Source organism: Macaca nemestrina, chromosome 10 (genome assembly GCF_043159975.1).
Source record: "Macaca nemestrina isolate mMacNem1 chromosome 10, mMacNem.hap1, whole genome shotgun sequence".
Taxonomy (NCBI): Eukaryota; Metazoa; Chordata; class Mammalia; order Primates; family Cercopithecidae; genus Macaca; species Macaca nemestrina.
In genome coordinates, this window is record NC_092134.1 from 136,843,984 (window position 1) to 136,856,172 (window position 12,189).

At 52.1% G+C, this 12,189-nt stretch overlaps 1 protein-coding gene across 5 annotated transcripts in view; it reads left to right on the forward strand.

The window, feature by feature from the left end:
• LOC105484177 (sodium channel epithelial 1 subunit alpha) overlaps nt 1–10,695 on the forward strand; it is a 36,268-nt gene extending 25,573 nt beyond the window's left edge. For all 5 annotated transcript variants that reach the window (XM_024793577.2, XM_011745552.2, XM_011745556.2 and 2 more), the window contains exons 5-13: nt 2,005–2,108; nt 2,450–2,613; nt 3,036–3,134; nt 3,326–3,443; nt 8,144–8,222; nt 8,331–8,388; nt 8,541–8,596; nt 8,744–8,819; nt 9,291–10,695. In XM_024793577.2, the coding sequence (XP_024649345.2) occupies nt 2,005–2,108; nt 2,450–2,613; nt 3,036–3,134; nt 3,326–3,443; nt 8,144–8,222; nt 8,331–8,388; nt 8,541–8,596; nt 8,744–8,819; nt 9,291–9,671 (1,135 nt within the window). In that variant the 3' untranslated portion in view covers nt 9,672–10,695. The remainder of the gene's footprint in view (nt 1–2,004; nt 2,109–2,449; nt 2,614–3,035; nt 3,135–3,325; nt 3,444–8,143; nt 8,223–8,330; nt 8,389–8,540; nt 8,597–8,743; nt 8,820–9,290) is intronic.
• Nucleotides 10,696–12,189: the final 1,494 nt, after the last annotated feature.

Genomic DNA, 12,189 nt, shown 5'->3' on the forward strand with positions numbered 1-12,189 from the left:
GATCGAACCTGTGCCTGCTTTCCATAGGGGCAGCACCCACCACATTGTGCTTGTCCCCTCTCTGTGTGCAAAGGGCTCTCCAGCCTTCAGGACTGGCCACTTCTGTAGCCTCTCCTTCAGTCCTTCCCTGCATCTAGTCTGGGCTCTAGAAGTGCTGACTTCCCAGTACCTCCTAGAATGGGCACCAGTATGTCATGCCTCTGTGCCTGTGTTCTTCAAGGGCCAATGGAATATCCCGGATCATCTGGTTCCAATCTCCTCATTTCACAGAACCATCCTACATTTTACAGAGGAGGAGAATAAGCTTAGAAACAATGACTTGCGGCCGGGCGCGGTGGCTCAAGCCTGTAATCCCAGCACTTTGGGAGGCCGAGACGGGCGGATCACAAGGTCAGGAGATGGAGACCATCCTGGCTAACATGGTGAAACCCCGTCTCTACTTAAAAAATACAAAAAACTAGCTGGGCGAGGTGGCGGGCGCCTGTAGTCCCAGCTACTCGGGAGGCTGAGGCAGGAGAATGGCGTAAATCCGGGAGGCGGAGCTTAAAGTGAGCTGAGATCCGGCCACTGCACTCCGTCTCAAAAAAAAAAAAAAAAAAAAAAAGAAACAATGACTTGCTCAAGGTCGTACAACCAGAACCCCACTCCTTATCTCTGGCCAGCCTCTTCTCCCTCTTCTCTTTTTTTTTTTTTTTTTTTTTTTTTGAGACGGAGTCTCGCTCTGTAGCCCAGGCTGGAGTGCAGTGGCCGGATCTCAGCTCACTGCAAGCTCCGCCTCCCGGGTTCACGCCATTCTCCTGCCTCAGCCTCCCGAGTAGCTGGGACTACAGGCGCCCGCCACCTCGCCCGGCTAGTTTTTTGTATTTCTTAGTAGAGACGGGGTTTCACCGTGTTAGCCAGGATGGTCTCGATCTCCTGACCTCGTGATCCGCCCGTCTCGGCCTCCCAACGTGCTGGGATTACAGGCTTGAGCCACCGCGCCCGGCCCTCCCTCTTCTCTTTATTCCTCCTCTGCTGCTCACTGGCCGAAGTCCCCTTTCCCTCTTTGCCCTGCTCCCGTCATTAGCTCCAAGATGGCAGGGTAGCAGAACACAGATACTGTCTGTGCTGTGTGACACACGTGCTGTGCTTTACCCCACACAGGCTCCCTGTTCTGGAACCTGTGGTTTGCTGTGAAATTACAGTCCTACTGCAGCCGTGATGCCTCTGTGATTGCATTTTCTCTGTCCCCACACCTGTCACAGATGAGTTTTGGACCTACCGTTCTGAGACATGCCGATGCAAGAGGCTGCCCGGAAGCACTTGGTACTGATCGTCCTCCCCTCAGCTCCGTGCTCACCACTGCTCACACTTTCTCCTTTAACCCTGCTCCCCTCCACCTCCCCACTTCATTCATTCATTCATTCGTTCATTCCTCACTCAACAACTATTTATTAATCATCTCCTCTATCTCCTAGACGACAGGAACTATGCAGCTAACCTAGAGATGACACAGAGATGAATGAGATGTGGCTGCTGTTATCAAGGAGCTCATGATTCAATGGGGAACTAACGTTTAGACACATGGGCAGTTAGGGACATGCAAGAATCTTTGTAGTGCAAAAAGAGAGAAGTTACAAGGCAGCACGGAAGTCAAGGCCGGTGAGCCTAGATGGCCTGGTGAGAGGAGCCTGGGCTAGAAGGTAGATGACCTAGGTGTGAACCCCCAGGCTCATCATCGCAATGGGACCTTGGGCCGGCTGTTTGAGCTCTCTGAGCCTTAGCTTCCTCCTCTGTGATATGAGGATGAGACTCTCACAGGCTGTTGGTTGGAGTGACTGAGGGAGTGTGAGTAAAGCTCTCAGCATTGTGCCAGCACATGGTAGGTGATCAGGAAACAAACGACTCTGAAAGCCCAAGTCCTGTAGGAATTTAAGGGAGTGGAGAATTCTCTCTGCCTCATCTCCCTGCTCCCTGGACCACCTACACTTTCTTCTCTGACCCTACTCTCTCTTTCCTGATAAGGAATTACTCTCACTTCCACCACCCAATGTATGGAAACTGCTATACTTTCAATGACAAGAACAACTCTAACCTCTGGATGTCTTCCATGCCTGGAGTCAACAACGGTGAGCAACTCCCCGCTTGCTCCATGGAGCCCTCTGCCTCAGCCACTCCCGTGTACTTACCTTGAGCTCACCTCCTAGAACTGCTGGGAGGGGTCCCCTGTGCTCTCTCTCCCCAACAGGTGCCACATAGTCCGTTCCAGGCATGAGAGGAATCCTGTCCCAGGTCTTCCTCCTGCCTCCATATTCCAGCCCGTGGGTTGCCAGGTCCCTTTGCGGGTCTTCCTGAACTTGCTCCTCTTGCAGTGTTGGAGACTGGGCAAGGAAAGGAGGGTGGATTTCCATCTTCTAACTCTTCTCCAGGATTCCCGCCTCTGCCAACTCTGCTCTCTCTGCACCCCTAGGTCTGTCCCTGATGCTGCGCACAGAGCAGAATGACTTCATTCCCCTGCTGTCCACAGTGACTGGGGCCCGGGTAATGGTGCACGGGCAGGATGAACCTGCCTTTATGGATGATGGTGGCTTTAACTTGCGGCCTGGCGTGGAGACCTCCATCAGCATGAGGAAGGCAAGGATGCTGACTGGGAGGCCTGGAAGGAGAGCCTCAGATTGCAGAGGGGCAGGGGGAAGGCATGGGAGGCTGCGGAGGGAGAGTGTGTGGGGTGGGCCTTGAGCATGTGGAGGTCTTCAGGAGCAGGAACGAGGGGCAGAGGGGCTGGCACTGGGAAGTAAGGCCCTGCAGGGTGGACCTTGGGGGACAAGTGCTGAGAAGGCATTCAGGGCATGCTTAGGATTTCTGGGGATGCTCTGGGCCCAGTGGCCTTGAAATGAGCAGTGGGTGGGCATGAGGTGGCTAGAGGCATGTATTGAGAGGGTGAGGCTGGTAGGAGGGGCTGGCCGGTGTGAGATACAACCTGGAACTGAGGGAAGGGAGAGAACCCGGAGGCACTTGCTCTGTCCTCTGATCTCTTGGTGTATGTGGGTTCATAGGAAGCCCTGGACAGACTTGGGGGCGACTATGGCGACTGCACCAAGAATGGCAGTGATGTCCCTGTCAAGAACCTTTACCCTTCAAAGTACACGCAGCAGGTGAGGCCCAACCTGCTTCTGTGGCAGCCACTCCCAGGCCTGCCCTGGCTGGTCCTGCAAAGCTGGAGGGATTGTGTGTGTGTGAGAGAGAGGGAAACGGGGGGGTGGTGAAAAGAGGATGGAGGCTCTGTGCAGAGAACTGCTGAGTTCAGTCCCGAACCCCCTCTCCTCTCCACCCTCCTCCCTTCCAGGTGTGTATTCACTCCTGCTTCCAGGAGAACATGATCAAGGAGTGTGGCTGTGCCTACATCTTCTATCCGCGGCCGCAGAACATGGAGTACTGTGACTACAGGAAGCACAGTTCCTGGGGTGAGACTCCAGGGAGTCCCTGCCCTGCCCTACTGACCCCAGCACTCACTGAGGCGCTTCTTCCTGTCAGTCCCCTGTTTGTGGGGATGACTTCTGGCTGGGATGACATCCCACCTGCTGGGATGAGTCCTCCCTTGCTCTTGTTTTTCAGCCTTTAGTCTCTGCCTCTGTCAGTTTCCCTCACCCTCAGTCTCTCCTCTCTTTTTTTTTTTTTTGGAGACGGAGTCTCGCTCTGTCACCCAGGCTGGAGTGCAGTGGTGCAATCTCAGCTCACTGTAAGCTCCGCCTCCCGGGTTCACGCCATTCTTCTGCCTCAGCCTCCCAAGTAGCTGGGACTACAGGCACCGCCACCTCGCCTGGCTAATTTTTTTGTATTTTTAGTAGAGACTGGGTTTCACTGTGTTAGCCAGGATGGTCTCGATCGCCTGACCTCATGATCCGCCCGCCTCGGCCTCCCTCTCTCTTCTGTTTCTTTCCTCCCTCTCAGTGTTGCAGTCTCTCTGTTTTGGCCTTTGTGTGTTTGTCAAGGAACTGTCCCATTTAAAACAACCTGCAGCAGAAGGAAGAAGAGCACCCGAGAAAACCTCCAGCCGTTCCTCACTGGCTGCTGAGGTTTCCGTGCACGCTCTGCCCGCAGCTTCCCTGCTCAGTGCCCAGGGTGCTTAGCTGGGCAGGCTCCGGAGGGGCTGGGTGGGGTACACAACACTTCCCTGGGGTGCAGGAAGAAAATATTAGAAGTTACATGGGTCTGTCTCGTTCCTTCACATTTTCCATCTTATGTGCTTTAGAATGGACGTACTGTATCCATTCAACAGTAGAGGTATGTAATTTATAAATCAAATATGTATATTGGACCTGCTTATTTAAGATTTTTTTTTTTTAACCTGAACAAGGACACAATCAATAAAGTTTGAAGCACCTTGGAATCTCCTCCTTATCCTGGTGTAGGAGTAGACAAATCTCTTTCCTTTGGACTACAGCTGAGTTGTTTGGTAGGGAAGTTGTGTGCCAGGAAGCTGAGAGAGAAAGAAAATCACAAAAATAAAATATGGAAGCTGCAAGGGTTTGCATTCCTGGAGTGCATGCTCTTCCCCAGCACAACCAGCCTGTTCCCCCTGCAGTTCCTCCTCCCAGGGCTCTCCCCTGGGCCCAGCTGTCCCACAGGGTGGGCCGAGGGCCATCCCGGGAGGTGACATGGTAGCGGACACTGGAGACACGGAGGCCTCAAAGGCAGCGGATTGTCTCACCCCAGAGTTCAGCGTCCATCCCTACCTTGTTCCTGTCTGTGGTGACTTTCCCACTTCTGTCCTTCCCTGGGCTGGCTCCGCAGTTCTCTTCTGCCTGGACTTTCCAGTCGTGGCCTCCTGGTTCCTGTCTCTCTGACCTTAGAGGAGTGTAGCACATCAGAACTGGGGGAAACCCAAAGGCCATCTGGCCTCACCTCCTTTCTCAGATGAGCAAATTGAGGTCCAGGGGGAGGATGTGACATGTCCCAGGGTATACAGGACCGGGACAGAGGGGATGCCACCCGGGATTTCTCCCTCCCCTCAAATAATTATTTCTACGTCGTGGGTTTGCACATCTGTGAGTGAAAAATAACAATATTGATTGCTGAGAAGTTGTGAGGATGAGAGAGGAAGTAAGGCTAAAAACACAGTCTGCTGCATTTCCTAGGGCTTACTTCCCCGGAGAAGAGGACCAGCTGCTTCCCCTTCTTCCAAAGATCTCCAACCCTGGTAGGGATTTGGGTCAGAAATGAAGAAGGACTTCGGACTGAGGAACTAAAAGTAGCAATAATGACAAAATAACCTTACTTAGAATTTGGGAAATAGGGGAGGAGGGGAATCTGCAGTTCCATTATTCTTTTTTTTTTTTTGGTAATAGCTTTATTGACATAATTTATATCCCATAGGATTCACTCATTTAAAGCGTACAGCTTCATTTTAGTCAAATTTTAGTTTTTAGTTTTAGGTTTTCAGTATAGTCCCAGAGTTGTGCAATCATCACCACCATCAATTTTGGAATATTTTTAGTGTTCCCAAAAGAAACCTTGTACTCACTCAGGCCGGGCATGGTGGTTCATGCCTGTAATCCCAGCATTTTGAGAGGCCAAGGTGGGCAGATCACTTGAGCCCAGGAGTTCGACACCAACCTGGGCAACATGGTGAAACCCTGTCTTTACAAAAATTAGCTGGGCATGGTGGTGCACACCTATAGTCCCAGCCACTTGGGAGGCTGAGGTGGGAGAATCACCTGAGCCCAGGAGGTCGAGGCTGTAGTGAGCCATGATCAGGCCACTGCACTCCAGCCTGGGCGATGGAGTGAGACCCTGTCTCAAAAAAATAAATAGATAAATCTTGTACTCATTAGCAAATCCCAAGCTTCCCTCCCCTCTTCCACCACTGCCAGCCCTTGGGCAACCACGATTCTTTCTTTCTCTATGGATTTGCCTATTCTGAATCTTTTTTTTTTTTTTTTTCAAGACAGAATCTCCCTCTGTCGCCCAGACTGGAATGCAGTGGCACAGTCTCGGCTCACTGCAACCTCCACCTCTCAGGTTCAAACAATTCTCCTGTCTCAGCCTCCCAAGTACCTGGGACTACAGGCGCATGCCACCACGCCCGGCTAATTTTTATATTTTTTAGTAGAGAGGGGGTTTCACCATATTGATCAGGCTGGTCTTGAACTCCTGACCTCAGGTGATCCACCTGCCTCGGCCTCCCAAAGTGCTGGAATTACAGGTGTGAGCCACCGCGCCCGGCCATTCTGAATCTTTCATACAGACGGAATCTTAGAGTGTGTGACCTTCGTGTCTGCCTTATTTCACTTAGCATAATATTTTCAAGTTTCATCCATATTGTAGCAATAGCAGTGCCTCATTCCTTTATATGGCTGAATAACAACACTCCCTTGTATGGATAGACCACACTTTGTTTACCCATTTATCAGTTAGTGGACATTTGTGTTGTTGCCACTTTTTGGTTACTGTGAATAATGCTGCTGTGAGCATTTGTGTACAAGTTTTTGTGTGGACACATGTTTTCCATTTTTTTGCGTATATACCTAGGAGCGGAATTGCTGGGTCATACGGTAATCTATGTTTAACCTTTTCTGAGGAGCTGCCAGGCTGTTTTCCAAAGTGACATCACCATTGTACATCCCTAGCAGCAGTATATGAGGTTTTCAGTTTCTCTATATCCTGCCAGTTCTTGTTATTATCTTTTTAAATTTAAATTTAATTTAATTTAATTTTTGAGAAGACTCTCACTCTGTTGCTCAGGCTGGAGTGCGGTGGCACGATCTTGGCTCACTACAACCTCCACCTCCTGGGTTCAAATAATTCTCCTGCCTCAGCCTCCCAAGTAGCTGGGATTACAGGTGTGCACCACCACACCTGGCTAATTTTTGTATTTTCAGTAGAGACTGGATTTCACCATGTTGGCCAAGCTGGTCTCGAATTCCTGACCTCAGGTGATCCATCTGCCTCAGCCTCCCATAGTGTTGGTATTACAGGCACGAGCCACCGCACCTGGCGTATTGTCTTTTTTTAAATAATAGACATCTTAATGGGCATGAAGTGTTATCTTATTGTGGCATAGTTCCCTTATTCTTATACAATTATTGTTCCCATTTTTCTTTATGGCGTTTAAGTTTTTGTCCATAGTGTGTATTTCCTTACACTGGTGTATCCTGTTTTGTTTTGTTTTTCCCCTGACTTAGCTTATTTTCTTTCTTTATTAATTTATTTTTTAGGCCGGGTGCGGTGGCTCGCGCCTGTAATACCAGCACTTTGGGAGGCCAAGGCGGGCGGATCATGAGGTCTTGAGATCGAGACCATCCTGGCTAACACAGAGAAACCCTGTCTCTACTAAAAATACAAAAAATTAGCCGGGCATAGTGGTGGGCGCCTGTAGTCCCAGCTACTTGGGAGGCTGAGGCAGGAGAATAGCGTGAACCCGGGAGGTGGAACTTGCAGTGAGCCGCGATGATGCCACTGTACTCTAGCCTGGGCAACAGAGTGAGACTCCGTCTAAAAAAAAGAAAAAAAATTAATTTATTTAAAAATTTTTTTTTAGAGACAAGGTCTCACTCTGTTTCCAGGGTTGGAGTACAAAGGCACACTCATAGCTCACTTGCAACCTTGAACTCCTGGCCTCAAACGACCCTCCCACCTCAGCCTCCCAAAGAGCTGAGCCACTGTCCCTGGCCTAACTTAATTTCTTTTTTTTTTTTTTTTTTTTTTTTGAGATGGAGTCTTGCTGTGTCACCCGGGCTGGAGTGCAGTGGCCAGATCTCAGCTCACTGCAAGCTCCGCCTCCTGGGTTTACGCCATTCTCCTGCCTCAGCCTCCCGAGTAGCTGGGACTACAGGCGCCCGCCACCTCGCCCGGCTAGTTTTTTGTATTTTTAGTAGAGACGGGGTTTCACCGTGTTAGCCAGGATGGTCTCGATCTCCTGACCTCGAGATCCGCCCGTCTCGGCCTCCCAAAGTGCTGGGATTACAGGCTTGAGCCACCGCGCCCGGCAACTTAATTTCTTAAACATTTGGTACTTCTTGGTACTGCCACTCATAGGACATCATTATAATGCTAAATAATGCTCTCGTAAAGTGGGTACCCAGGGATCTTGGGAGACCTCTTGGGTGTGGGGTAGAGAAAGTTGAGGTGCCCTAGGAGAATAGGCATCTCTCTGTACCCACAGGCTACTGCTACTATAAGCTCCAGGCTGACTTCTCCTCAGACCACCTGGGCTGTTTCACCAAGTGCCGGAAGCCATGCAGGTTAGTGTCCCTTGCCCGGGTGCAGGTTGGGTAGAATACAGGTTACCCAGCCAAGCCTTCGAGTGGGAGAGCTCTGCCCCAACACTGAACACCTTTCTCCATCCCCAGTGTGACCAGCTACCAGCTCTCGGCTGGTTACTCACGATGGCCCTCGGTGACATCCCAGGTAGAGTGTGGGGAAGCGACGGGTGGGGGATGTGTATGCCCATGTAATGCTGTGGCCTTCTCTGGGTATTTTGTGTATGGGTGTGTTTGACACAACCTATCCCTGTAAGCCTGAAGCGTATGGACCTTGATGACAGCCCCATTCTTTCCTAGGAATGGGTCTTCGAGATGCTATCGCGACAGAACAACTACACCATCAACAACAAGAGGTGAGTCCCACCCTGGTCCCAGCCACAAGAAAGGAATCTTTGGGAGGGAAAATAGACCTAGGAAGAGGGATCGATATGGTTGATGAGAGGAAGGTCCAGGAAGTTCATCCTCTACCATTTCTTCCCACCCTCTGCCCCACACCTAAGAAATGGAGTGGCCAAAGTCAACATCTTCTTCAAGGAGCTGAACTACAAAACCAATTCTGAGTCTCCCTCTGTCACGGTAGGTCGTGCCTGGATGGAGCCTGTGATGCTCTGAGGGTCTTACTTAGCAGGGCAGCTGTCAGGGGAAACCAAAAGGTTGTCTGTGGGCCAGAAGGCTCTGGGTCTTAAAGGCGGGGGACCAAAGAAGAGGGTCAAGGGAGAGGTCAGGAGGGTTGGAAGAAGGAGCTCGGCCGGGGCATAAGGTCTCTGGGGGTGGTGGGAGGGATAGGCATGCTAGATGCTGAGGTGAAGGCGCTTGAGCCATGCCCCCATTTCAGCTGCCCCTGACTGTGGGCCAGTTGCCAGTTTTCTCTGGGTGACGCTGGCCAGGAGCAGAGACAAGGAGCCCAGGGGGCTGCTGAGAGGCCGACAGGACTCAGGGGTCCTCAGGGATGAAGGGAGACAGCTTGGTGAGGAGGAACGGGGGCTCCTCTGCCAGAGTCCATCCAGAACCCTCTGTCCCATCGTCAATGTACCTCTTCTCTCACAGATGGTCACCCTCCTGTCCAACCTGGGCAGCCAGTGGAGCCTGTGGTTCGGCTCCTCAGTGCTGTCTGTGGTGGAGATGGCTGAGCTCATCTTTGACCTGCTGGTCATCACATTCTTCCTGCTGCTCCGAAGGTTCCGAAGCCGATACTGGTCTCCAGGCCGAGGGGACAGGGGTGCTCAGGAGGTGGCCTCCACCCAGGCATCCTCCCCACCTTCCCACTTCTGCCCCCACCCCACATCTCTGTACTTGTCCCAGCTAGGCCCTGCTCCCTCCCCAGCCTTGACAGCCCCTCCCCCTGCCTATGCCACCCTGGGCCCCTGCCCATCTCCAGGGGGCTCCGCAGGGGCCAGCTCCACTGCCTATCCTCTGGGGGGGCCCTGAGATTGGAGAGGTTCCTCGCACCAAGGCAGATGCTCCCCTGGTGGGAGGGTGCTGCCCTTGGCAAGATTGAAGGATGTGCAGGGCTTCCTCTCAGAGCCGCCCAAACTGCCTTTGATGTGTGGAGGGGAAGCGAGATGGGTAAGGGGCTCAGGAAGTTGTTCCAAGAACAGTGGCCAATGAAGCTGCCCAGAAGTGCCTTGGCTCTGGCTCTGTACCCCTTGGTACTGCCTCTGAACACTCTGGTTTCCCCACCCAACTGCAGCTAAGTCTCCTTTTCCCTTGGATCAGCCAAGCCAAACTTGGAGCTTTGACAAGGAACTTTCCTAAGAAATGGCTGATGACCAGGACAAAACACAACCAAGGGTACACACAGGCATGCACGCGTTTCCTGCCTGGTGACAGCTGAAGCCAGCCCCTGACTGACCTGGCCACACTGCTCTCCAGTAACACAGATGTCTGCTCCTCATCTTGAACTTGGGTGGGAAACCCCACCCAAAAGCCCCCTTTATTACTTAGGCAATTCCCCTTCCCTGACTCCCGAGAGCCAGGGCCAGAGCAGACCCGTATAAGTAAAGGCAGCTCCAGGGCTCCTCTAGGCTCATACCCGTGCCCTCACAGAGCCATGCTCCAGCGCTTCTGTCCTGTGTCTTTCGTCCCTCTACATGTCTGCTCAAGATATTTTCTCAGCCTGAAAGCTTCCCCAGCCATCTGCCGGAGAACTCCTATGCATCCCTCAGAACCCTGCTCAGACACCATTACTTTTGTGAAGGCTTCTGCCACATCTTGTCGTCCCAAAAATTGATCACTCCCCTTTCTCGTGGGCTCCCGTAGCACACTATAACATCTGCTGGAGTGTTGCTGTTGCACCATACTTTCTTGTACGTTTGTGTCTGCCTCCCCAACTGGACTGTGAGGGCCTTGTGGCCAGGGACTGAGTCTTGCCCGTTTATGTATGCTCCGTGTCTAGCCCATCATCCTGCTTGAAGCAAGTAGGCAGATGCTCAATAAATGTTTGTTGCATAAAGGAATGTCTGGAGAGCTGGATGGGGGTAGGGAGTGGATACAAGTCACCACCCAAGCTTCTGGGTGGTCATGGGGCTGGGGGAGGGTACACACTCCCATGGCCCTTGGTTGCACCACGAAAGTGATTGTTCTTCACAGGGTCTTAAGAGGGGCAAACGGTCTGGTGAATTCCTCCATGGTCATTGCTGAGCATCTGCTGTGTGCCTATGGGCATTGCTGAGTGTCTGCTGTGTGCCCATGAGCATCTTCCATGTTAGGGTGGAAGGGGGAAGACATGGTGCCGTCCCTTCAGGGGACCTACCTCGCAGTGTTTGGGGAGACTTGCCCTCTCCAGTGTCTGAACCTCCTTTTCCTTATCTCCTTTAGTCACCATCATCACTAACCTCCCCACCCCTGCCGCCGCATTTGCTGAGTCCCACTTACCACCTGGAGGCAATGAACCGTCATCTGCCTGCCTCCCATCAGCTGCCTGGTGGTGGTGGAGGATGACGAGGCTCAGGCCAGTTTCTCCTGGAAATGCAAAGCCTTATGTGGTCTTATTGGTACATGATTGCAGAGAGGGGCACAAGGAATCCTCCCAGCTTTAATAGAGGAGAGACCGAGCTCCAGGGAGGGGCTGAAGGATGTGCGAGTGGAATTCCAGCTCTCTGACCCTGGCTTCTCCCCCACTCCAGCATAACACCTGGAATCCGGAAGTGACCCTTTCTCACCATCTTTGGGGATTCTGTCCCTGCCACCTTAGTCTCATTCATCTTAATTGCAGCCTTCCTGTTCTGAGGAGCCAAAGGGGGAAGACCTCGGGGAAGGAGGAGAAGGAGCTGGTGACGGGGATAGGAAGATAGACAGGGTCATGACCTAATACGGTGTGGCGACTGCTGACTTCCCTTTCCTAGACTTGAGCTGATGAAGGGGAAATGGTGTTGCTTCAGCATTCTCCTCCGTCAGAGCCCTCAGGTGCAGACTGCCCTTGTCTGCCCGCTCAGCTTCAGCCTTGGCCCGCCTGGGCCCCAGCACCCTCTCCTCTGGCTGGGGCGGGAGGACCTGCCGGACACAGCCAGATGTATTACGGATGACTGTAGTCAGCTCCCCCAGACTCCTGCTTCTCTTGCCTCCTGCTTTTTTTTCCCGGAGCTGTCTCCTTATCTCCATTCGCTTGTCTATGGGTTACTCCTGGACCCTGGGGTTAGGAGTTGGAATCAAGCTGTTAGCGATAAAAGGGTTCAAGTTGACTCATTTTCCTTATCAGGCTTAGTAGTTGATGTGACTTGCTGAACTTCATAATTCTTTTTTTTTTTTTTTTTTTTTTTTTTTTTTTTTTTTGAGACGGAGTCTCGCTCTGTCGCCCAGGCTGGAGTGCAGTGGCGTGATCTCGGCTCACTGCAAGCTCCGCCTCCCGGGTTCACGCCATTCTCCTGCCTCAGCCTCCCGAGTAGCTGGGACTACAGGCGCCCACAACCGCGCCCGGCTAATTTTTTGTATTTTTAGTAGAGACGGG